This window comes from Erithacus rubecula (genome assembly GCF_903797595.1).
Source record: "Erithacus rubecula genome assembly, chromosome: 2".
In the NCBI taxonomy this organism is placed as follows: Eukaryota; Metazoa; Chordata; class Aves; order Passeriformes; family Muscicapidae; genus Erithacus; species Erithacus rubecula.
The window spans coordinates 79,375,023-79,399,855 of NC_136685.1; the positions used below are offsets into that span (position 1 = coordinate 79,375,023).

General features: G+C 50.8%; 1 protein-coding gene across 8 annotated transcripts; it reads left to right on the top strand.

Moving 5' to 3' along the window:
- Positions 1-900: 900 nt before the first annotated feature.
- On the top strand, positions 901-24,345 carry VEGFA (vascular endothelial growth factor A). 8 transcript variants are annotated; one of them, XM_079297764.1, is made up of 9 exons: positions 901-1,975; positions 7,734-7,785; positions 12,888-13,084; positions 14,816-14,892; positions 15,307-15,339; positions 15,502-15,648; positions 18,085-18,156; positions 19,295-19,426; positions 21,662-24,345. In XM_079297764.1, the coding sequence occupies exons 1-9, from the start codon at positions 1,910-1,912 to the stop codon at positions 21,681-21,683; spliced, it is 798 nt and encodes a 265-aa protein (XP_079153890.1). In that variant the 5' UTR covers positions 901-1,909; the 3' UTR covers positions 21,684-24,345. The 8 variants fall into 8 exon arrangements, with proteins under 8 accessions (XP_079153890.1, XP_079153887.1, XP_079153889.1 ...); XM_079297761.1 differs by lacking the exon at positions 19,295-19,426 and having other exon boundaries at positions 1,222-1,975; XM_079297762.1 differs by lacking the exon at positions 15,502-15,648 and having other exon boundaries at positions 1,234-1,975.
- The last annotated feature ends 488 nt before the right edge of the window (positions 24,346-24,833 follow it).

Sequence of the window (24,833 nt, forward strand, 5' to 3'; positions counted from 1 at the left end):
CAGGTGCCTCTATAGAGTCAATGCTTTGCCTGTGTCACTATGAGTCTGTGGCACAGCGTTGGTATACCTGCTTTTAAATGACAATACAGCCTTTTCTCTCCTCAGTGTCTTTACCCCTTACACCTTCTTCCAGCCCATGGTGAGCTCTGAGATCTGCCCTGGGATCTTCCACTCCATCTGCCACATCAGGTCCTTGGAGGATGAAAGCAGGAGAAAGATCTATGTTGACACAGGCATATTGTTACTGTGTGTGCCGTATGAAATGCACTGTGTGGCAGGAACCAAGTAGCTCAGCTGGGGAATGCCCGCACCAAACTCAATGAGACAAAGCTGCCTCTTTGCCCTTCCAATACCTTCTCAGAAAGCAGGGTGGTGTTTGTCTGGCAAAACCTTCACCCCTTCAGTATGAAACCCTTCTGCACACCCGGGCACCACTCAGCCTGCACAGGCAGACCCCTAAGCACGGGAGAAGAGCACTGGGTTAAGAGAAAACCCACCTGAGGATAACGCCTTAGCGTTAGGTGCTAAGAAATCACTGTATCTGAAAAGCCAAGTCCTGGGGGGCTGGTCAGATGACGGCTGTGATTACAATTTGTCCCCCGCCGCCCCTCTCCCTAAATGGCTCTGCTGGACTTTGGAATAATTCCCACGGGCAAAGTGAATTTTGACCCAAACGTGTATCCATCGGCACGGCAGAAAGCGCGGCGAGAAAGCAGGGCAGGGATCCGGGTTCGAAACGCGCGATCCGCGGGGCTCCAGCCCCGGCGAGCAGAACCGCGGGGCTACGGCCAGCTTGGGAGGGAGGGCGGGGAGAAGGCCGGGCCATCGCCGAGGAGGTGGGACTTGCCGAAGCGTCTCTCCCCGTGGCCGCTGCGATCAGTTGCAGAGTGCTGACGAGCGGCGGGCGGTGGGGCGGGCGCTGCGCGGGGAGCGGGCGCTACGCGGAGCCGCCGCTGGAGTGCGCGGAGCGGGGCTGCCGCCGCGCCGGGGGCGAGGAGCGCACGCCGCGCCGGCGGGGGACAGCGCGCCGCGGGAGCAGCCCTCCCCGGGCACCGGGACCTGCTGTTAGCTTGCCGCCTCGCTTTATCCTCTCGTTTAATTTATTTTTTCCCCACCTATACTTTGATCCGCTGGGATTTTTTTTTTCCTCCCTTTCCTGCAGAGCCTTCCCACGCCCCAGTTCCCTCCCTCTCTATCCAGCTTGGATTTTTGTCTTTTTTTTTTTTTTTTTTTTTTCGTCTATTACTATTCTGATTTTTTTTTTAAGCGGCGGACAGAGAGAGGGAGAGACAGTAACAGAAAGGACAGGAGGAAAACGCTCTGTTCGTCCTTTCCGCCACCACCACCCCGATTTGCGGAGAGGGGTCGGGCCGAGCGGCGGCGGAATCAGTCCCCTTTTCCCCCCGGGGAGGCGACCCCGGCTCGGGGAGCCGCCGGAGGCAGCCGCCGCGAAGAGGGGGCGCAGGAAAAGAGATGCATTGAAAGTTTCCGCGCAAACTTTGCCGTGAGTGCGAGAAACCGAGCGAGCGCGGCGCGGGTGCCTGCCTGCCCCGACGCGGGGAGAGCGCCGCGGACGGGCGCCGCTGTGGAGCTCGGACTACCCGGCGGCGGGGGCCGGGCGGCGGCAGGGCGGCCGCGGAGCCTGCGCTCGGCCCGGCGGAGCGCCCACGGAAAGCAGCAGCGGGGGCCGGCGGAGAGCCGGGCATATGGAGGGGTGAAACCGGAGACCCCGAAGAGGAGCCCCCCTTTCCCCGCAACCCTTCGCAGCGCCCGGCCGGCGGCACCCCAGGAGGCGGCGGCGGGCACGGAGGAGGCGCGGGCTAGAGCTCGGCGGGGCGGCGGCGGCGGCGGGGCGGCGGCGGCGAGGCGGAGCACGGCGGGCCCCGCTTCGCGGCGTGCGCCGGCAACCATGAACTTTCTGCTCACTTGGATCCGCTGGGGGCTGGCGGCGCTGCTCTATCTGCAGAGCGCGGAGGTAAGCGGCGGGACGGGGGCTTTTGTGCCCCGCGTAGCGGAGCGGGAGGGAAGGCAGACGGCCGAAAATACTTTTTCCCCCCTATTTTTTTTTTTTTTTGTTTTCTCGCGTGCCCCCCCCCCCCCCCCTCCCCCCCCTTCCCCCCCCCTGCTCGGTGCGGTGCGGCCGCGGCGCTGGCGCCGGGTGCGGGAGGGTGCCCGCAGCACAGACACGTGTGCGTGCGGTGCTGCAGCGGGGACAGCGCTGCCCGGAGCTCCGCGGGGCCCCGGGGCAGCGGCAGCGCCGTGCCGAGTGCCCGCGCACATGAGCCGTGCGCTCCCGCCGGGGCCGGGGCGCTGCGGTCGGCGGGGCGCGGGGCAGGGAGGCAGCGCGCTGCCTTCTTGCATCAGCCTCGGGTCTCCTGACATTGCAAAAGGCTGTTTCGGCGATATTTGCCTTGGGTCCCAGCTCGGGTTCGTGCCGCCGACTGGAGTTCAAAATGCCTAGCTGGAAAAACAAATAAGAGATCAAAGAGGACAAAATGGATCCAGGATTTCTTCCAGATTGGGGGGGAAAAAAAAAATCAAAATATAGATTTCCTGAACCTAGATTACAAAACCAAGGATTTTTCTTTTCCTCTTCAGTCACTTATACCTCATTGTCATTCTTGAGGAATTAGAAACCAACTCTTCCTCCTTTCATCTTTTTAAAGAAAAAAGAAGGGCAGCTTTCTTTGCAAACCTGTCCTATAAATCTGTTTTCTAAAGAGTCAAGAGGGCTGTGTTGCCAAGAGATATTAAGGGGTTTAGACAGAGTGCCCACGTGAAAGTGGCTGTTCGCGAGGCAGGCATGGATTACGTTTTAAAGGTTATAACAGGTTAGTTCTGCCCTGCCATTTCTGCTCGGCACTTGGAGAGAGTGCCGGCCAGATCATCTCCCACAATCGTGGAAATAAACGTCGCTTGCAAACTAATCAGTTATTCACATTGTTTGTTCAGCACCGATGCTGGAAGGCAACTCCCCAATTAGGAGCCATTTCAGCTGTAACTGAAGTCATGCAAGCACTGCACGCTTTGTTTCTAGCCTGTTATATCTCTACTTTATCCAGTGACAGCCGCACATTAGGCTGTGCTCGGCTGTGCTCGATGGGAACTGAGAAGCACTGAGTGTGGCACAGAGCAGCTCCTCGCTGCCTTCCTGCCAGATTTGGCTGCTGGGACAATTGTTTCTGCTCTCCAGGAGTTTTTCTGCTCTCACCCAGAATAGGAGTTTCTTTGCCTCCCAGCTCCTCAGTAAACTTGTACAGTAGCATCTGTTCCCCACCTACAGAATAGTCAACTCTGTATTGGTGTCCAGTGATAACACCCTTTAACCCTCCCCTTGTTCCTTTTCCCCTCCCCTTCCTCTTCCCCAGAAGAGGAAACGGCGGATCAGGTAGAGTCGAGATCTGTCTGTCCTCAGGAGCTGCATAAAAGCCTCATGCTTCTTTTTCTCCTAGGCTGGAGGATGGTGCAGATGAGAAAACAGTAGAATGATGGAAAAAATGGTAGGGAAGATAACAGGAGTTTGGGGGAAGATGTTAAAGGGACAGACAGAGATGGACAGATGTTCAGGTACCTGGGTGATGTGGGCTATATAAGTGCTCAAGCAGATCGACGTTCAGATCTGCCCTTCAGTTCTGTCCTTATTTGTCCGTTGGTTGTCCGGGCACCACGGTGATGGGAACGTTGGAAATACCAGCAGATCTCACGTAGGCAGCTTGATGATGACTCTGAACATGGCAGAAGGCATGACTCCTCACACGGGACTAGGGTTTGTGCTTTGGTGATAATATTTATCTGGCTGTCAGGCTAATCTATCTAGGTAGCCAGGCGCATTAGAGAGCATTAAATAAAAGCCCCGACAGAGTCTCAGCTGGGGAAGTAGGGTCCAGTGTGTGTCAGGCAGCTTTCCTGGAAGTGAAGGAGTGGGATGAAGGAATCACGGTGCTCCTCTGGTGAAGTTTCAGGGGAATGACTCCTTACTGAGGTAGTTGTTACGGTTGCTCCTGCAGCAAGACATGGATGGTGGGAAATTTTTTCATGGTGTTGTCTGGGCAGCACTGATGCCACAGGTGTCTGCCTCCACTGGTGGTGATAGCCTTTCCATGCAGGCGAGGGAAGGAAAGGCGCTTTCTCACTGCCACCTTCCCAGCTGATTGTGCTGAGCAGTGTGCACAGCCGTCACGAACCGCAGGATTAGAGAAGTTGCATTGTTGTCCGCTTCCAGTCCTCCCTTTCCTAGAGCAAGGGGGACAGGTCGTTATTCCCCATCTTCCTTCAGCTACGAGTCTTGCTGCCAGCCTGGTGACTGGTCACTCCTGATGATGGTCTGGGAGCTCTTCCCCTCCTGTCCTGATCAGCAGAGGGACCTGGCTGTGCCAGCTGTATTGCCATAGGGAAGAGGCAGCGATCAGACACTGAGGGACGGAGAACAAGCCTGTGACTAGACTGTTAATGATCGCACACCCACCAGGCTGCCTGCCTTTGCTGTGCCTCTGCACCACGCCACGATGGGGAGCCACCAGAACCTGCTTCCACAGCCCTTAGGCAGCTGGGACACAGCAGGTCACCTTTCCCAGAACCGTTCCTGTGCTCTGAGGATGGGCTGGAAAGAGGAGCACTCCTTTGGGAGCAGGGGAGAGAGACTTCTGAGGGGCTCCCTGATTCCTGAGTAACCCCAAATCCATTCTCCTGTCTGTTCTGTCAGAGGTGCCTTGGCTGTGCTAGCAGCTTGCAGGATTACTGACCTCTGTCTGCATGTACAATGGAGAAGGAGTGCAGTGAGTCCCATTCCCCCCCCTCTCCTAAGCAGAAAACGCTGAGAATTTCTAGTGCCTAAGACGAAAAGTGCCTTAACTCCTGTCCCAGAGTCCCTCTCAAAGTGGATGGATTGTTTGTTCCAGTCCTAAACAGTTACAAAGCTCTTTTAATGAGGCTGCACAGATTAGGGGGAGGGGAATGGAGAGAAAGAGTGCTGGTGGTGGTGGTAAGGGGGGTGATGGTTAGAGAGGAATGACTTGATTAACCTTTTCTCTCCCTTCAGAGAAAAGCTTGCTTTGGACAGGGCCTGGGGCAGAAGGGGGACAAGGAAGGTACAGACATATGGATGGTGTAAAGTGGGTTTATTTGTTAGGGAAGGTTTTACCCCATGTGGAGAGGAATGTGCATTTAGCTACAACCTGCAAAAAACACAGAAAGGAGCTTCATCTGTTCAGCCCCATTCCTGGGCTCATTTATCCTGCTCTCAAGGCCGGGCCAGGGGTTGCTTCCACACTACTGTGAAATGTTGAAAATCTATTGGAAGGAAATTGTGTTGCAGAACTGTTGGGTAATGCCAAAAGCCAGCAGAGGAGAGCATGACCTTCAGGCTCCTACCGAAGGGCACAGTTGGCCTGCTTGTCCTGAGGAATGTTTTTGGTTCCCCATGTCTGATATGCAGCAGACTGTTTTGAAGTGAGGCACAAGGCCCTGCCTCACCTGCTGTCCTAGTGGACATGCTTTGAGGGCACTAGGCACAGGTGAAAGGCACTGCTGAAAGGGCAGAAAAGTTTCTTGGAATAGTGAGCAGAAAGTGTGTTACTGATAGTTCTGGGAAACCTTTCTAGTTTCTGTTTAGAGCTCCCTTGGGAAAGCTCAGAAGCTCTTTGCCCACTTTGCAATGATCTTGTTTCCCATCTTTGGGGTCAGATCACATCCTGGGTCCAGGTGAGCACTGCGAGAGTGTTCTGGCTCCTGCTCCACTACATCAGGGGCAAGGCGAGCTGCTGGCTAGCTACAGGTGAGTAGCAAAAGCCTGTGGCTTGCTTCTGCCTCTCATCACTTGTGCAGCCTGTGTGCTTGCATGTGAGGAGGCAGTGGGCTTGGCAGCTGGCTGGGTAGTTTTGCTTAGAGAATGGGTAAAAATGATCCTCAAGGTGTCTCCCAGCTAATTTTGCTCAGTGTGTCATGGTCATTTGTGTGTGAACCAGAAATCCCTCTGTTAAAAGTCTTGGGGGTGTTGTGGCTTGAATAAACTTGGCTCATGATCCTCTTCCTGTGCCATAGCAGATTGAGGCTTTTTTGCCCTTGATGCGGTTTTCTTTTTACCCATACATTGTCAGGCACTGAGAGGCTTTGGAAGGCTCCTGCAGCCTCTGCTGCCTCCATTTTGTTTGTGCTGTTGCAGTGACCTTCACACTTCAGGAATGAAAACTGTTTCTAGGAACCTGCTTTTTAAAATGCTGTGACAGCACTGAATCTGGGCACACAGCCCCCTCCTCCCCAGAGAAGAAACAGATCAACACATGGGGCAGCTCAGGTCTGGGCTGGGAAGTTATGCCCAGGTATAGAAAACTTACAGTTGAAATGAGAAACAAGTTCAGTCAGGGGGACCTTAGACAAAGGGAACTGTGCACAGACACAAAGGAATGTCTGGGAGAGGGGCTTCTAGCTGGCTCTCTTGCCCCCTCCTTTTAAAAGCTGGCAGTTTTGGCTGCTTGGATGGTGGTGCTGCACTGTGCACAGGACTGCTTAGAAGATCATAGGTGGCAGATTCCTGTTGTGAGCTTGGGGTGAACTTGGCCTGAATTCAGTCCTGTCTTCAGCTGCAAGATCAGAGGGCCTTTTTCTAAGCCTGAACACAGCGTATTGCTGACAAAGCAGTATTTTGTATGGTTCCCCATGCTTCTTATGGGCCTCTGCTGAAAGGCTGCAGGTTCTGGGCTGGATGGCATCACACAGGTGGCAACATACCTGAGAGAAGTGAAGAAAGCTGGGCCTTTTCCATTTTGGTTCAGAACAGAACAGCAGGGGGAAGCCTGACTTGGCTGGAAAGTTACGTCAGAGCTAAAGCCCTCACGAAGAGCAGGAAGAGTCGCGTTCTTGTTTCACCTGGAATTAAAAAGACTTCCTTAGCAAAGTGGTGTAATATTTCTTCATACCACTTTGGGAGTGGGTTACCTGTCACCACTCCTGCCTGCTTCAGTGCGTTGGAAATGTCCCTAGTCCCAAAAGGCAACAGGAGTGACCGCAGAGCTTGCAGCCTTCTCGGTTGTGGCCCAGGGGAGGCTGTGGAGCGCGGGCATGGGATCCACGCAGGGGCTGGGATCTGGGACCACTGGGAGAGGGCGCGCGTCGCCCTCCCTGCCAGCAGAGGAGCAAAGCCCGGGCGGTTTGGCGGCGTCCGTCGGCAAAGTGGTGCTGTCACTGTTAATCGCCCTGACACCCGGGCGGATGCCGACACCTCCGTGGGCACCACTGCTGGGTGACGGGCCGTGTGTGACATTGAGAGGGGAGCGATGCCCTTCCGTACCTGGCAGCCCTGCTCCCCGCTCTGCCCTCCCGGGCCACATTCACCTTTACGGGGAGAAGCGGTGCCCGGGTCCACCGCTCGTGTCGGCGGCAGCAGCAGCAGCAGGTCACCCCGTTACTTTTCTCCGCCGGGCTCGCGTTTGCTCCCGGTGTTCGCCCGCGGTGCCGGACAGCAGCTCCCCGTGTCTCCCTTTGGGGCCTCTCTCGGGCTCGGCACGGCGCCCTGCCAGCCCCGTCCCCAGCCGGGGCCGTTCCCCCCGTGCCCCTCTCGGCTCTCCCGGGAAACAAAAGGTCCCTCTGTGCCCGCCGGGGAGCGGCTCCGCCTCGGGGGCGCCCCCTCCCGCCGGGGCGGCGGGACCGGGACCCCCGGGGGCCCTGCCCGGGACCCTCCGCGCCCCGGGACCGCGCCACGGTTCCGCCTTGTGACTGATTTTCTGTTGTCTTTGCAGTTGTCGAAGGCTGCGCCTGCTCTGGGGGATGGGGAGCGGAAACCCAATGAAGGTAAGCGCTGGGCGGCTTCCCGGCGGGCGGGGACGGCCGGGGGCTGGGGGGGAAGGAGCCCCCGGAGCCGCGGGAGGGCAACACCGCCACCTCCCGGGGAGCGGGCCCGGGGGTGCCGGCGGGAGGCGCCGCCGCCATCAGCCCTTGGTGGAGGCCGCGGCGCCGCCGCCCCGGGCCAGGGGTGGCCCTTGGGCCGGGGCTGGCCGTGGGGCCGGGGGTGGCCGTGGGGCCGGGGGTGGCCGCGGGGCCGGGCTCCGGAGCGGCCGCGGTGCCAGGGCGGGCAGCAGGGCTGGCCCAGCCCGCCCCTGGCTCACCACAACTCAGAGGGAAACTGCGTGCGTGCGCTGGGGCACATACGCACGCTCATTTATATATATATATATATATTTATATGTATATCTACACACACACGGGCGCACACAAAGAGCTGAGCAGCGGCGAGCAGTTTGCTGGGGATTCGCCACAGTGCTGTAGGAAGGGATTTGTCAAATTTTGCTGCCCGCCTCTTTCCCGGCGGCGCTGGTGATGCCCGGCTGGGTGGCCGGGGCTGATCCCCGAACAAAGGCCGGAGCAGCTCTCTGAGGAGGAGAAGGAGAAAGGGGCAGTCCAGGATGATTTTCTGGGCTCATGCTTCCCTGCAGTCCCAAGTCCCCCCGCAGTCAGGAGATTGCTAAGCACTGAAAAGAGCCAGGCTTGAAAAATACACCTTTTTTTTTTCTGGTTTGGGCTAGCAGACTTTGCAGATTCAGGGAACAGCGCTGTGAAGTGATAGGTTCTAGTAACTGGTTCGTGGTGGTCCAGTATGCACAGGACCTTTGCCTGGCGAGGAAACAAGGTGGTGCCTCTGCCGCTGCTGTGATCTTGTGTTTTTTTGTGGCGCCCAAAGGCCAGGTTGTGACAGTGTCCCCTGCCTCGTTGGTTCATGCAAGTAAATGTAGACTGAAAGGGCAGTCAGCCCCTGGGTTAGTCAGAGACGCCTCCTGCGAGTTCCCTGGCTGAAGCCCTGTGCGTGTCATGAGGTTGGCTTCTCTCTGCAGTCCCCAGTTCAGCTGTGGGATAAAAGGACTGTGGACTTTGGAGCCTTCAGGCTGAGGTGATCATCAGCTGCTTTAAGACCATCCTGACCGTGTTCTCTCTTTGCCTGCATAGCAGAGCAGATCACTTGTTGCATGGCAGGGTCTGGCAGACGTCTTAGGGTCCCCACGGGCTGTGACCTTCAGCGTTATTCAGCCGGAGGTCAGCAGAGGGCTCCAGCAGTGTGGGTCCAGATTGGCTTTTTTTCTTTTTTTTTCCCCTGTAGCAGTCAGTTTCAATTTCTGTAACTTTATTGGTGTGACAGACTCCATGTGTGTTGCCAGAGGTTTGTGGCAGGCTGTGCTTGGGATAGGTGTCCGTTTTGCACGGGCAAAATTTCTGATTTGCTGGCAGGCTGCCGCCCTTGCTGTGCTTGACCCTTGCTCCTGCTGAAGTCAACAGAAGAAGGTTCAGTGACTCCAGAGGGATCAAGATGGAGCCTGCTGTGAGGCTTATTTTGGTAACCAGTTCTCTGCTGTTGGTAGAAAAGAGCTAGTGTCCTCATCTGTGCCATTTGTTGTGTCCAACTAATCCCTCCTGGGGAGGGAAAGAATCAAACAGAATTAACTTCTGTCACAAGAAGTGATGGGATTGCAGGAGAAGTTGGTCTGGCAGTGTAAGTGGTGAGATTTTGGTGTTATTGTCCTGGTGATATTTCAGGTTCTGTGATGTAGATACATCTGTGAACTAAAGGTCAGGACTCCTGGCATTACCCTCCTGGCTGTACTTCTGTCCCGTGGTTTGACCTTAGAGGTCCTCTCTATAGCTCAATTTCTCCTCTGTGAAGAGGAGATGGTGGTGGGCCTCTGTTACCCAAGGATGGTCCTGTAGTTCCTTGTGCTGAAAGGTGGATTTGTGTCTTTGGCCATTTAATGCTTTCTCTGAAAAGCTGTCACGAGTTTTTATTTTGGATGGACTTACTCTGGTTGGAGACTGTTATTTTAGCTTCAGCCCCTACCCTTTTGTGCTCAAGAGAGGTTTCCACATGTTTTGTGGCGCAGGAAGTTGTAGAGGAGTCAGACAAACACTCTTTGTTTCACGGGAAAAGATTTTCTGGTATAAATAAAGGAAACCACCAGCACTTGTGGCTGCACTTTTATTTTCAAAATAACAGTGTGTCTGTATTGCTGCTAAGCCCTTGATGGGGAGGGAGACAAAACGATCATAGACTTTCTCCTTTTCTAGTCCAGCATGTTCTCACTCAACTGCTCCAAATTTGAATTTATGCCTTGAAGAGTTAATTTGGGTCCTGTCTGCATTTTAACCTTACTTCCCCCTCCATTCACAGCAAAGAACCTCTGACTCAAATCTGGAGGTGTTTTGCAGGGTAGGAGAGTGACTTAATTGTGGGATTAACTTTTAACGTGGGCTGAAGCCCAGATTGCAGGAAGGGAACAGACCTAGTGGTATTAGTCCTTCGGTGACCTTCCTGTGCTTCCCCATGAAAGAGACCTTCTTCCATTTGTGACACAGCCAATGGAAAGGAAACACAGGCAGAGTCAGCCCAGCAAAGCATGGAATGCAACTCCCAGTACATAGGAGTAAATGTAGGTATGGTAGAAGGGGCAGGGCTTTGCTGTAAGGTTGACTGTACCTCAGTCATGTGCTCCAGTTTGGTTTGGGTGGTGACTGTGCAAATGAACTACAGAGCATTGCGCAGTCTCTGTGTGAATGCTCTGTGTCCAGCAAAATAAGGCAACGTGCCTTTTGTGGCAGGATTTTCTGACTGGCAGCTGGGGAAAGATTCCCTGGTTCCTTTTCAGAAGCTGATTCAGACTTTGAAAAACCATGATGTGTTAAAGTAAAGGTAGAAACTCACAAATTCTTCCTGTGAAGGATTTAGTCTTGTTAAATCTCCCAGATCTCAAGTATGGTTGCCAGGGTGCAGCTGTGAAAGTAAAGTCCCTGCAAAAGAAGTTGATTGTGCTGTTCTGGGGCCAATCTGTAATCTGGATTCTCTGGTGTAATCCAAATGCCTGGATAGTGCAAACATTTAGGAAAGCATGGCAGATGTCAGTTTCACTTCACTTTTCTATTCTGTTTCGGTTTCTGCCTGCTTTATGCTCCAGACTGGTGTGGCGAGCACCACTTGATCTGCACAGGTAACTGCTGTGTTCCCTCCCTCTTACTTTCTGTCCCTCCCCTTGACGTAGGCAGGGAAGCATTTTTATCCTGAACTATGCCTTTACTGCCAGAGTTCTCAGATCCTGTGTCTGGCACAGTGTGAATAATCAACAGTGCACTTCAGCGACTATCTTTGTGCCCGCAGAATTTCCCACATGTTAAATTGTTCAACTTGTTGGAACACAGGCGGTGACTGAGGTCACTCCAAAGGGGAACAGGAAGAAGGAGGAGAAGGAGGTAGTCACAGACAAGATAGGAGAACAGACAGGAGACATAAGGCAGTTAGGGGAGGGAAGAGGACGGGAAGGAACAAGGAACAGATACATGTTGTCCTCTACACAAGGAATACCGACAAGCGGTCCATGCCTGCCAGGCTACATTTCCCTTTCACAAGGCACTTTCTCTTTTAATAGCTGCTCACGCTCTCTGACACTTCAAACTCCTTGGATGGAAGCTCCTCCCCTCTTGTACCCGCTCTCAGCACTTCAGCACTATGGTACTGTCAGTCCTGCATGACCTAGAATTAACTTTCAACAATTAACTGCGGGCTGTGAGCTCCAAGCCCTGCAGCTTTTGCATTTTTGTGGCAAAGTAACCTTTATGCCAGTTTGTCACAAGTTCAGGGCACTTTAGAAACGCTTACTGGAGACCATTATTTTCCATGATGCAAGCAATTTGCTCTTATCACTCTGAGTTATCAACCTTGATGCTGGAGGACTCTGCATACAGTACAGGTGGATCATTATAGTGCATTACAGCATGGGGCAGGTACTATCTCCTTGTGTGTACTCTTATCCTCTGCTTCATGTGACATCCCTTGTTGCCATTGTGGTGCTAGAGCTAGGAGGCCTGGAGGGCTCCAGATACTCTCTGTTTGCAGTACTATACTAGCACCTGGGGTTTGTGTGTGTGTGTGTGTGTGTGTGTGTGTGTGTATTTATCTATACTATCTCTCATCTCTCTAAATCTCTCCAACCCTTGACCAAGCAGCAAAATGAAGCTTTGGCAAGAGACTGGGAAACATTGAGAAATACTTGTGAAATCAGTGCAGATCACAAGCAGTCAGTGTTTGCTCCATTCGTAGGGAAGGCATGGGATAATGGCAGATCCACCCTGTTCCCCCTCCCACACTGTCTCATTGTGGTTCAGTAGCCAAATATATAGTCTGGTTAATCCTGGGGGTGCTGTGAGCCTACTTTGAACCTTTCAGTGGGTGGCTTGGTTCCTTGGTCTGGAAAAGTGGTCAATGTGGAGACATGAAGGCTGTGACTTGTAGTGGATGCTGTCATGGTTCCTTGGTGACCTTCTGAGGTGGATGTTCTGCATGGCCAAAGGAGGTAGATGACAGGAAGGGTGAAGATGCATAGCTCCATAGTTCAGAGCCTCTCCTTGCTCTTAGAAGTGTCTGTGTTCTGAGGTCTGTACAAAGGATGCTTCTGGCTTTAAAAGCCACTGGGGCGTCCACTGGCTGTTTTGAAAGGGAGTAAAGGGCAAACCAGTGAAGGGCCTTAATCCAGAGCACAGATTATCTGCTGCAGCTTCAATTTTTTTTGGCTGAGCTGATATTCTTAGTGGCAGCATACCAGGAGTATGGGGAATAGCAGAGAAGAGGTTTGGGGAAGAGTTACCTGTGGCATGTATCATGCTGCCAGGGTGGCAAACAGTGAGGCTCTCTTGTCTATCTTGCCTTTGCCCTGAAGCAGCTGTAGGAAGAGATTGTCTTTTTCGCTTTCCCCTTGATGTGTGTGTATGTAGAGCACAGACAAAGGATTTAGGCCTGCAAAACTGTTAGTGAAGAGCATAGGGTAGTCGTGTTGCAACTGTCTGGCTCACTTTAAGGGGTGAAGCACTAGACATTCTTGAGTTAAGTTTGCATTAACTTATTCCCTCCATTCCTCTTTTAGTTATCAAATTCCTGGAAGTCTACGAGCGCAGCTTCTGCAGGACTATTGAGACCCTGGTGGACATTTTCCAGGAGTACCCTGATGAGGTGGAGTACATATTCAAGCCATCCTGTGTGCCTCTGATGAGATGTGCGGGTTGCTGCGGCGATGAGGGCCTAGAATGTGTCCCTGTGGATGTGTACAACGTCACCATGGAGGTGAGGGTCCAGTTTGCAACTGCCATGCTTGGTTGGAAGGAAGCAAGTCAGCCATCACAGCCACCCCAAGTCCCAGCTCCCAGCTAATTCAGAGGAAGTACAACCTATCCCAGGGAACCTCTCTTCTGACTCTGGTGCTCCGTGTTACACCATGCAGGGTTAAAAGATGAGTTGCCTATGTCTATTTAAGGCTAAGAGGAAAGTCAGTTTTTTGGCTCTTGCCCAAGTACAGTAGGTAGGAGCATACAAAGGAGCGTTTCTGCAAAGGAGCACTTTGTGCTTAGAGAATGCAAAGGAGCATTTCTGATGGTGTTATCTCCAAGTTCCCAAAGAAGATACTCCTTGGGCCCATGCTCCACTTTAACTCCACACACAGCTGTTGTTCTGAAGGCAGTTGAGTAGGGCAGAAGGGGAGAACCTGTCAGTACTCTCTCCTGAAGGGCATGTGAGGTCAGCCTCTACCAACAGAGCAGGGAATTTGGGTCTTTAACTACCCTGGCAAAGCAGAGGTTAAAGGGGCTCTAAGAAACAAACTGCTTCTGTGTCAGCTGGAAAAGCTTTTCTGCCTCTGGGCATCTTCCTCCTTTGTTTGGAGGCTGCTGAATTTATTTCTTGGAAGAGACACAGGTAGCCATCATAGCAAAAGCTGGGCCTATGGGGGAGGATGCAAATTGCTTCAGAGAGCTTAGTTACTGTCCTTGTCTGTTATACTGGATCCCAGCTCTTGTCAAAAATCATGTTGGTCCCCATTACCCATAGCCCATAGCTCTGTCACCTCCTTTTGTCCCTTAGCCTCTTGAATAGCCACTGCAAATGTTGCTGTCACTTTTTAATATCAATGAGAGATGTGCAGTGCTAAGTGATTAACCAACAGGTCCTTTTACTTGAAATATGGGCTATGTTTGAACTCTGTTGGAGAGCCTGCCTGTGCTCTTTCATGGTTCCCCATACTGCTTTTCACTTGCAGGCTCCAGCCTGGGGCAGAGCATACTAGCCTGGTGTAGCTAGGGGTAGTTTTCTTCCTACCATTCCTTGCTGAATTACAGTTCTTGACTGGTATGCCTGCATGCCTGTAAAGGGTCAGAAGCAATTAAGCAGATCTCTAGAGCTAGTTTTCCAGCCATGTTCTGGGTTAAGAGAATGTGACAATATTCCATAGCTTCTGAATAACTTCCCTGGAGATACCTGGGGCTGGGGTCTGGGTGGTGTCTGGCTTTGCAGGTCTATTTTAAACACAGATGTCCAGATTTATTTTGTGTGTCAAGTTACTGAGAAAGTGAGATGTCAGCTGGGAAGGAAGGGCAGCTTAAGGAAAAGGAGCTGGATTTGGAATTTTTCATTGAGACCTTTGTGTGAGACTGAAGCCCTGGCTTTTGCACAAGCAGGCTGGATGTTTAGCTGCTGTCTGTCCAGCATCAGCCAGGTAGGGCTGACTGAGAACCTCGCTGTGGTGGTGCACCCTCTCCCATGCCTGTCTCCAAGGCAGTCCACTGGTGCTGGCACTGGGCATGCACGAGCAAACAGGGCTTTGGCACAAGTCTGGTGTTGCTGCTCGCTTGTGATCAAAGGCCTTCCCTGACTGGGAGAACGGGGCCTCAGAGCTCACTCGAACTCTGCCCCGTTCTTCCCAGGAGCACCTGGGCTGTCAGTGCTTTGATGCACAGCAGCCTGATTTGGAGCTGTGAATAGGAAGAGTGAACAGGCAGTGACTCTCTGTTTCTTTCATTCCAGATCATGAGAATTAAACCCCATCAGAGTCAGCATATATCACACATGAGCTTCTTACAGCACAGTAAATGTGACTGCAGGTGAGAATGGAGCAGCACTGGTTCCTCTTGCAATAAACTTACTCTGAGCCTTTTTTCTGCCATTGGGTTGGGTCTCTTGTTCAGACGCTTCTGCAGCCTCCTTGATTGGTTTGCAGTGGGATGGCTGAGCCTGGGAAAAGAAGCCCTCTGCTGTCAGGGCTCTTCCATCTCTGGCTATCACAGGTGGGCAGTGCTAGCCTGCATCTTGGAAGCTTTTGGCACTAGCCACAAAGCAAGGGTCACAGCAGGAGAGCAAAACCACTTTGAGACGGACTACTTAACCTGTGCTATGGGCATGCTGCAACGCTACCTGTACATGTCCTTCCCTGGACTTGGTGGGAAGTGGGGATAATACCAGAAGTATATGTGATGAACTCTCTTCTAATGAGGCCTTTGTTCTGTCTTTTCCCACAGACCAAAGAAAGATGTCAAAAACAAACAAGAAAAGTAAGTGACAAGCCTTTCCTCCTTTGTCTTTTGGTGGTTGGTTGGCATTTCCTCTCCCCACTGCCCCTTGCCCTTTTCTTTGGTTGGATATCTCACTTTAAGAAGGTGTTTTTGGAAATGGCATATGGTACTGCATGGGGCGATGCTCTGAATCCATTCCAGGTGGTCACAGAAACCCAGATCTGATGGTCCTTCCTTCATACCCCAGACATGGACCTTGCATGACCCATGGCCATGGCAGTCATTCCTAATGCTTTTTCCCGAGTCAGGGAAGTCCCGTCGTGTCTGTCCTGCTGGAATGGATTCAAGGTGCAGCCCCATTCTCCCCTTCCCTCTTCCTGGGGTGTTTCTGGTTACTGCAAATTGCTGCCTTTCTTTATTAATAATTTTTTTCCTGCTGCTTGAGTGAGTACTTGCTGGCTTCTTTCACAGCAGCTTTGGTAGGAGCTCTGCTGGCTACAGGGAGAGGTGGAAGTAGAGGCCTGGTGGAGGCAGGACTGATGCCATGCAGGATGTGACGCTGGTTTTGGTTGGGTGGGGACCTGGGAGGGTGTAAAGGGAGGTGGATATCCTAGCTGGATCTTGGTGAAGGCTTTCATGAGGAGGTTTTTGAATCTGATGGATTTGCTTTGGTGGCCTGAAGGAGGTTAAGTCACAACCTTCCCTTTACTTCGTCCCTAAAGTAAAAAGGTTGTGGAAGGTAGAAAAATAAGCTCTAATCCTGCAGTAGTTGCAGGGATGAGCATAAAATATGAAAAAAGGTTGAAAAGAAAGAATGATCTCTCTGAGCGAGAGGATCAGCTGGACTGCACATGACTGGGAAAGCAGCTCTGCCATTCAGAGGTGCAGAGTCGGAGAGGAAGGAGTGAGTATTTGGAGATGAGGCTGAATCTGAGACAGAGGGAGCAAACAGGAGAGAGAAAGCTTCTTTCACCCCTCTCCTGGTGGTTGTATGTTTGTAGCTGCCTTCCAGCCTCTCCTCCTCCCCCTGGAAATGTGCTCCTGGCTGCATCGGACTGCGTGCAGCCTACAGTCCTCTCTGCACAGGGCCGTGTCGGGGACGGTCGGTCTGTGTGGCTCTGTAGTTTGAAGGTGTGCGAGTTTGGTCTGTGTGAGCTCTGGTGAGGATGGGGTGTGGGTGTAGCAGCCAGCTCGGACTGTGTTGCATTCACTTTCCTCTTCTAACAGCACCTTGCCTGCTCTTTGCTGGTTCTGCACTCCCCAGGGAAGGAAGGGAAGGGATGGGAGAGACTGGTGTGCTTTGATTTGTGCTGGATTGAAAGTCTTGTTATATTGGTACCCCTCTCCTCCCTTCAGGTTGATTTTCTTCCCCTCACCGTGTCCCTGTGACTCCTGCCTGACATGTAGGGCAGAGCCGGGATTGAGCTGATGCTCTGACACTCGTTCCAGTGAGACGACTTGAACAGGGCCTAGGAGACACCTATGGTGCTTTCTCTTCTGTCCCTCCACTTCCCTTTGACAGCTCTCTCCCGAGGTGGGCTGCATCAGGGAACGAGGGAGCCTTTGCTGAACTGCCTCAGAGCTGGGACTCATTTGCCTGACAAGCCCTGGTGCTTTGCCTAGGGCCTTCTCCTTGCATGTCTCTCCTTTGCTCCTGTGCTAATGTGGCTCAAGGAGCAGTACAGGCTCCAGCCTCCCTCGCTCCCTGTGCTCTTAATGGCCCATAGGGATCCATGGTTAGTGTCCAGGACTGCATGTCCTAGCCCTTGCCTGCTCAGCTCAGGCCCAAGAATCAGAGGCAATTGGTGAATTTTTTGGAATGGAGTCAGTGCCTTGGCTCCATCTGCTTGTCTGGCAGATCCACGTGAAAGGTGACAGGAGGGAAGGGATGGAAGAACTGAAAGCAGAACTGCTTGCTGTTTATCTCCTCGGTAAAATAACTAGGTCAGGCCATCCTCTTCCCCTCTTTACTCTTCAGTACTCAGAATGGAGGCTGCCAAAGGAGATGTTACAGACATCCCAGTAAGGTCTCCTGGAGTCCTCTGAACCACAGGCAGGAGGTGAGGTGGATGAATAGAGCCTTCAGGTTGGATAGCCCTCTCCCACACAACAGTGCTGTGTAGATCAATCTCTTCCCTTGTCTGTGGAGTGCTCCCACCCCAAGGCAGGATTGCCACCCGCCCTGCAGCAGAGCTATTGGAACTGAGCTGTCCCCTCCTAGGCCCAGTGCTGGGCAGTGCATCAGGTCAGAGTGGTTTCCTCTTCCCTGAAGAGAGCCCTTTCACTCAGTTTGCCGTTTGTCAGTCATTGTGCGCCTGTGCTTGTCGCCTGGAATGGTTGTCTGCACTCACCGCGGTGGCGTGATGCTTTCACAAAGCTTTCTGTTCCTTCTCCCTCCCACCCCCTGCCCCTTTCCCACTGCCCCTCCCTGGAGGGGACAGGTGCCCCTCTGAGGCTCCAGCAGATGTGCCTCTGCTCGCAGCAGCCTTGCAGGGGGTGGTCTCTGCTGAGTTCCCTGGTGTTGGCTTGGCTGTGGGCAGGCTGGTGGCGGAGCTGACAGGAGTGCCGGAGCCGGTGAATGTGTGTGCCAGGTGGAGATCTGTGCTTCGGCCCTGGGATTTACCCTCCAGCCCTGCCTCATGTGCTTCTCCCCTCCCAGCAAGGCACATGGCTGTATTTTTTTTCTCTTCTTCCTTGCATTTTCTTCCGTTTTCTCTCTATCTCTCCCTTTCTTTCCCCCTCTCTCTCTTTCTTTTTTTTTTTTTTTTTTTGTTTTTTTTCCAGAAAATCAAAGCGAGGAAGGGGGAAGGGTCAAAAGAGAAAGCGCAAGAAAGGCCGGTACAAACCACTCAGCTTGTACGTTTGTGTCCTCTGCTTGTAGACTCTCTTCCCTCCCTCTCCCAAACCAATCTGCCTGCTTGCTGCTCGCTCAAATCTCACCCTCCCCTCCCAGTCACTGGTGGGCTGCAGATCCTGCAGGGGTAGCACTGGTGGTGGCACTGCTCTGGCACTAAGGCTGTCTCAGGGAAGGTGGCTTTAGCTTGCTTGGCTCTCTAATAATCACTGGTGGCCATTGTCCCAAGGCACAAGAGTGTGGTGGGTGGACAAGTACCCTGCACCTCTTCACGCCTTTCAGTTGCAACTCTGTCATCTGCTTTCCACCACTTGTCTTGTGCCCTCACTGCTATGATGACTGGTGACAGCAGGCTGGCATCTGCCATGCATGTGTGTGTGTGTGTGTGTGCGTGTGCACATGTGTGTGTGTGTCTGGTGGAGTCACACGTGGAGAGGAGAGGTGGGACAGTGGGAAGCCAGAGAGGGGGTGCTGGGGAGCTGGGGTGGGCTCTCTGTTGTCTTTGGTTTTTTTTCTTCTCTCTTTCTGCTGGATTTGGTGGCTTGTCTCTCCCTGTCTCTTTCGCTCTGCTTCTCTCATGGTGGTTCACAAAATTCTGCATTGTAAATTCATGGCCCCTCCATAGGAGACTCCTAGGTTTCAAGTTTGGGATGGCACTTACAGAAAGGAGGACAGTGCTGGTTGCAGGGGTCAGCATGTGATGCTGGAGCCCAGCTGCTTTCCAGGGGAGGAAAGACCCTGTGTATTTAACTTGTTTAGCCACTGACCTCTTTCTACTCAAATAGTCCACTTCAGATAACTCTTTTCACTGATGTGTCAGTAGCTGGCTGGGGCCTCTCACCTTCCCATCCTTGCTTTCCCCTTCTTCCTCCCTCTGGCCTGAGCCGATGGATCCAATGCAGCATTTGTGAATACTGTGCAGAAGGCCTGTTTTCTTTCTCTGCGCTAATGCAAGGGGTTGCTGTCCCGGGGCTGTCGAGGTGCTGCTGGAAGATCCATCAGCCCATGGCACTCTAGTGGGCAGCATGGGGGCTGCGGGAGGGGGCAAGGGGATTGCTTTGATGTTCAGGGTGTTGCATGTGTATTTTCTTTCTGCTGAAGCGCTGTAGCTTAGACATCTTTCCTTTTGCCTTTTTGCAGTCACTGTGAGCCTTGCTCAGAGAGGAGAAAGCACTTGTTTGTACAAGATCCCCAGACCTGTAAATGTTCCTGCAAATTCACAGACTCACGTTGCAAGTCGAGGCAGCTTGAGTTAAACGAGCGCACTTGCAGGTTTGTGTCCTGAAGGATGAAACACACAAAGAGAGAGAGAAAGAGAAAGAGGGGGGGAGCTTGCTTCCTGCTGACTTCTGGCACCAGTTCTATTTGATTACTTCTTTTCTCTGTCCCACGTGGGCCAGAGAGCAGAGGGACTAACTGGGGTGAGGACGGTTTCCCCGTGTCCGAGGGCAGCTGTGCGTTTCAGGTGTGCTCTCAGGACTTGGATGGGGATGGCTCGCAGAGACAGGCCCTTTGTATCTGAGGTGTTCTTTACCATAGGATAGGATAATGGAGTTCATGTTGCTGAGGTAGGCAGGGGGAGGGTCTGTATCCCTCTGTACCTTACTCTTACCTGTACGCAGCTCTGAGCATACTGTTGGACAAAGACAAATCCTTAACTGACTAGGATTTGACCACCCCTGTCTTCTAAGCCCTTTTATGCTCTGCTGTGTGGAGAATGAGGAAAGCCACTAGGAGCCTCCCTCAAGGCTGAGCCTAGATTCTCCTTTGCCTCTTTGTTCTTCTAAAAGCCAGGGAGAGTACCCTGTCCTCTTATACTGTGCTCACAGTTCCCTGTCCATGTCCTGTCCAGAGTTGTGGTTTGGGAGGCTGCACTCAGGACTGTGAATGGAATACAGCAGATTTAAGTCTGACCCTAGGTGTGAAGGCAGAGGTGCGTATTTCAGGTGTGAGGTGGGAGACGTGAAGTCACTGGGGGGTTAGTGTTAGTTCACAGTTAGCTGTACATGTGTCATCTGAGTGCTGTCACACACCATCTGTGGCACAGACACATAAAGAAACCAATTCCTGGTTCTCACCTGAGCACTTCAGTGAACTCAGTGGGGTGTCTTGACTTGCACAAGCCATGTGTGCACCTCTGGTGTGGGATCATCCTGCCTGTGTAGAGGCAGACATAGAAAAGGGGTTGCTAATTAGCACTTGGCTGTGACTCTGAACTTGGATCCCTTTCACAGAGATCTTGGAGATTGTTCCTGTTCCTGCAGTATTTCAGTGGCAGTGGCTCAAGGGGAGAATACAAGGGAAGAGAGATCCAGGGTCCTCTGTGGCTATGTCTTGAAAAGAGGAGACATCCTTTGGCTAGGTGGCTAAGGCTGATACAAGTTGCAAGTGCTTCCTTTGGGTGTGAAAATTCTTTGTGTCCAAGCCAGAGAGGCATTGGCACTGCCAGCATGGTGGAAATTGTTGTGTATACAGAGAATTTTTCTAGGGTGCTGTAATTTCAGTGGGAAAGTAATTGATGGAGAGGCCAGAATAGAGCAACTTCCAGACTTAAACTTCTCCTAGCGAGCAAAACCCCTGAAGTCTGAGACCAGACTTAATGTTGGCCTTTTCCCCCCTGCTCCTTTTCCCAAAGTCCAGAGTAACTGATAATTACCTCACAGAGTTTGAAGGGTGAGAAATAGTAACAAATGCAATGAAAAACAAAAAATACTCCAGAGAAATCATGACTGCAGAAGGGGTTTGCTAGTTTCACTTACTAGTCCCTCTCTGTGATGGGATAATTGTCACTAAGGGAGGTTTCCAGAGGCGATGTGTTGGCCAGAAGAATGGGAAGGAGTCATAAGAGTAGTTAGCTTATCAGTTCCCTGATAAAAAGCTGGTTAAGCTGAATTCCTCCTGCTCTTTCTTGTAGAATTAGAATGGGGACCTACAGGGGAGGGTAAATTCTCATTTCTCCTGCTGCTTCTTCAGCCACTGGTGTTCTCTGGTGCTAACCCCCACTCACAACAGCTAATGGAATGAAAAGCACTTACTTTTCACCTTCTTGCCTGCATGAGGCTTGTTTTCTGCACTGCTTCCAACCCAAATAAGAGACTAGGTGGAGGGCGAGGGTGTGTCTCTGCATGCATTGCTTAGCCTTGTTTTTCTGTGCTTGTGTGTATTTGTGTGTATGGTGTGCAAAGATGCAAACAAGACACTCTGTTTATCTGTGAAGAAGCCACCGATTCTGCTCCAAAATTTATTTGTTTGAGTATCCCCCCTGCTCTGTCTAGGTGAGCCTGGGGGAATAGAATTCATTGACTCGTTTTGGGGTTGATATTCCCAGCTGATTTGCCCCATCTGCACAGCACTTCACCCCACCAGTGACGTCATGCCATGTCTTAACACCATGTGCTCTTAAACACATTAGCCACCACCCTTCCTTCCCTTCCCTGCCCTAGCTGCACCCCCATCACAAACATTAACCCCGTTCTCTTTTCTTTCCTTACTTCTCCTCTTTGACAGATGTGAAAAACCGAGACGGTGAGCAGCGGAAAAGAAGGGGAAACAGCCCTGTTTCTGGAGCCTGATTTCTCACCTGGACAGAATAAAACAAACAAAACACTAATCCAAATGAACCCTAAAAATGAAGGATCGGTAGAGCACAGCACTTTCAGTACGGACGATGGACTCCGGAAGGAACATTCCCCAAGGCACCCGCCGCACAGAATTCACCTTTGGGTTTTGAACTCTTTTATTTTATTTTTCTTTTATGCTGCTAAATAACGGAGCCAGGAAGACTTATAGGGGTGTATTTGATGGGTTTTCCCATGCATACATATATATGTGTGTATACATGCATATACATATATATATATGTATATATATTTTAACCACATCTATATATACATATATGTATATCTTAACCACACACACACACACATATATATATAATATATATATATATATATATATATACTGATTATTTTTTTTAACATTGCTAATGTTATTGGTGTCTTCACTGGATAATACTCGACTGCTGTGGACACAAGCGGGCTACTTGGGGCATAAGAAACAAGCTAAGACTGGACTTGAGTAGAAGCGCTGGGTGTAAACTTCTTAACTCTAACTGACTTGTGCGGCCTCCGCTGTTTCTCTGTAGAGTGTGCTGTACCACAAACCACCTTCTCCTTGCCTGGGACAGGGAGGAGAGGTGATGGAGAGGATGGGCAGGGAGTTCCAAAGAGCGGCATCCTAGGGTGCGATGGGTCAAAGGCCAAGGAAATGGCCATCTCCGTGATCAAGGATTCCTCCTCCCCTCTCTTCCCCCAACCTTCGCCCTTACTCGTCTCATAACCTGCCTGCCTTGCTGGGACATGGAATGTCAGTGTACATTTTGCGTTGACTTTATTCACTGTAGAACCTTTGCCAGAGAGACATGCTGGCTTCTCTTAAGGATGGTGGGCAGCTGATGCGCACTGACTTTCTGTTCAAGGAATTATCACAGAAGTCTAGATTTCCCGCCCTTGGTGGCTGCAGAAGGACACAAGGTCTACAGTGTGCTGAAGCAAGAATGGGGACCGGTGCATAGCCACACAGTTATTCAGCACTGTCTGCTTTCTTCATGCACAGAGCTGCCACTCAAGAGCATCCAAGATGCTTATGGAACATTTCTGGAAAGGGATATTAATCAAAAGTATATACACAGTAGTGGGGGTGTGTGTGTATGTATGTGAATGTATGCATTTGTGTGTGTGTATGTATGTATGTATGTATGTGAATGTCTTTCTCTCTTTTTTATATATATATATTTATTTTTATACATATATATATATAAAAAAATAATATATATGTATGCCAAGATTGAAGGGGGGGGAAAAGAAAGCAACTTTTGCTGCCTTCAGTTTGCGTGCCCAGTGTGAATGACCCTTAAGAACGTCAAGATTTTTTTTTTAAATGACGTACTGTAAATATCAGGCCCCTTTTCCATGTCTTGGGCTGGGGAATCAAATGTGAAGACAGCTGGAGTCCCTTAGCTGTGTCGTGAGGTTCTTGGCTATGTGTGTATCTGCAGTGTAGGCTGTGGTGAACGTGAAACCCACCTTACACACGCGCGCACACACACACACCCCTGAAAGTGTGTTTGTACATCTATGTGGATATATATAATCTAGTTCTGTGATTAAAATTATTATTAATAATAATAATAATCAAAAAGGTACTCGGTCTGTGTCAGAATGCTGCCAAACATCATCTGCAATTGAATTTTCAACGCCTGATAATGTACAACACGGAAAGCTTCCAAAAAGACAAGACAGTCTAAAAACAGACTCACAACAAGCGACTACTAACCACTAGGATCTCCCCATCCGACTGATGGCTTTCAGAAGGAGAGAAAACACACGGGTGGGTGCTTGCATCTGCAATGTAGAATACTCATGCTGCATCGTGTGCAAGACAGAGGCTTCCGATCGGGGGAGGGAAGAGAAAGTGTTTTATATACTTATTTAATATCCCTTTTTAAATTAGAAATTAAACAGATAATTTAATTAAAGAGTAGGGATTTTTCAGTATTCTTTGTTAATATTTAATTTCAACTATTTATAAGTCGTACCTCCTTTTTTTTTTTTCTTTTTTTTCTTTTTTTTTTTTTTTTTTTTTTTTTTTTGTACTGGTTGTGTATAAATTTAACCTTCCTGTTGTCCCATCCCATCTCTCCCCAATTGTTGGCAGAGTCAGTAGCATGTTATGGGCAGTTATTTAATTAATTTCTCTAACACCTACCCCTACACATTCCTATTGAGACAACGGTTAGATATACATCTACATACTATATATATATTTGGCTATGTGTTTGTATATATATATATGTTTATGTATATGTGTGATTCGGATTAAATAGACACTACGATTTTTTTATATATGTAAAAAGAAGAAACAGGAAAAAATAGAAAATTCTACATCTTGAATCTCTCTCCTTTTTAATTTTAATATTTGTTATCATTTTATTTATTGGTGCTACTGTTTATCTGTAATAATTGCGGGGAAAAAAGATATTAACACTACATATTGTGTCTAGTGAATTTTTTCAAGATATTCCTTAGTACATATTTATTTTTAAACAAAGAAATTACAGATATATCTTAAAACAACAACGACGACGACAAACAAACTTTTTTTTGTATTAAAGAATTTAATTCTGACCTTGATTTCCTTTGCCTTCTCCTTCTGCCTTGCATCCTGGTTTTCTTCCATTGTGTAGCAGTTTCTCCAGCATTGCCTCTGGAGGCTAGAGGGTATCAGCAACCTACCAGCTAGACTCTGATTTGGGCCCAGAGCCTCCAAAAGCATCTAGGTACCTAAAACCCATTGGAATGAATGGGAGGTAGGCACCAGAATCCTTGTGTGGAGCTCAGCCTGAGTTCCTGCTTATTGAGAAGAGGGTGGTGTGACGGGCAGGACCAAGGGGCAGGACTCCTGGGTTCCTTCCCAGCCTGATGCCAAGCAGCGTGGTGATGGTCCCAGCCCTGCCTCTCCTGTCAGGAGCCAAGTCCCATGAGCTGGGCACTGTACAGGCATGAATAGATACAATCTCCTGGTGGGATTTACAAGCCAAGGTGAAACTATTGCTGTGAGCCTGCCCTTTCTGGTAACGGACGTGGTGTTTGCAGCTGGACTTGTGTGTATGTAACTCGCT

Bases quoted from the DNA above. Each gene is read 5' to 3' on its own strand.
- VEGFA (XM_079297764.1), top strand. From the start codon at position 1,910: ATGAACTTTCTGCTCACTTGGATCCGCTGGGGGCTGGCGGCGCTGCTC. The intron at 1,976-7,733 runs GTAAGCGGCGGG...TTGTCTTTGCAG, and splicing joins TCTATCTGCAGAGCGCGGAG to TTGTCGAAGGCTGCGCCTGC. The intron at 15,340-15,501 runs GTAAGTGACAAG...AATCCATTCCAG, and splicing joins GTCAAAAACAAACAAGAAAA to GTGGTCACAGAAACCCAGAT.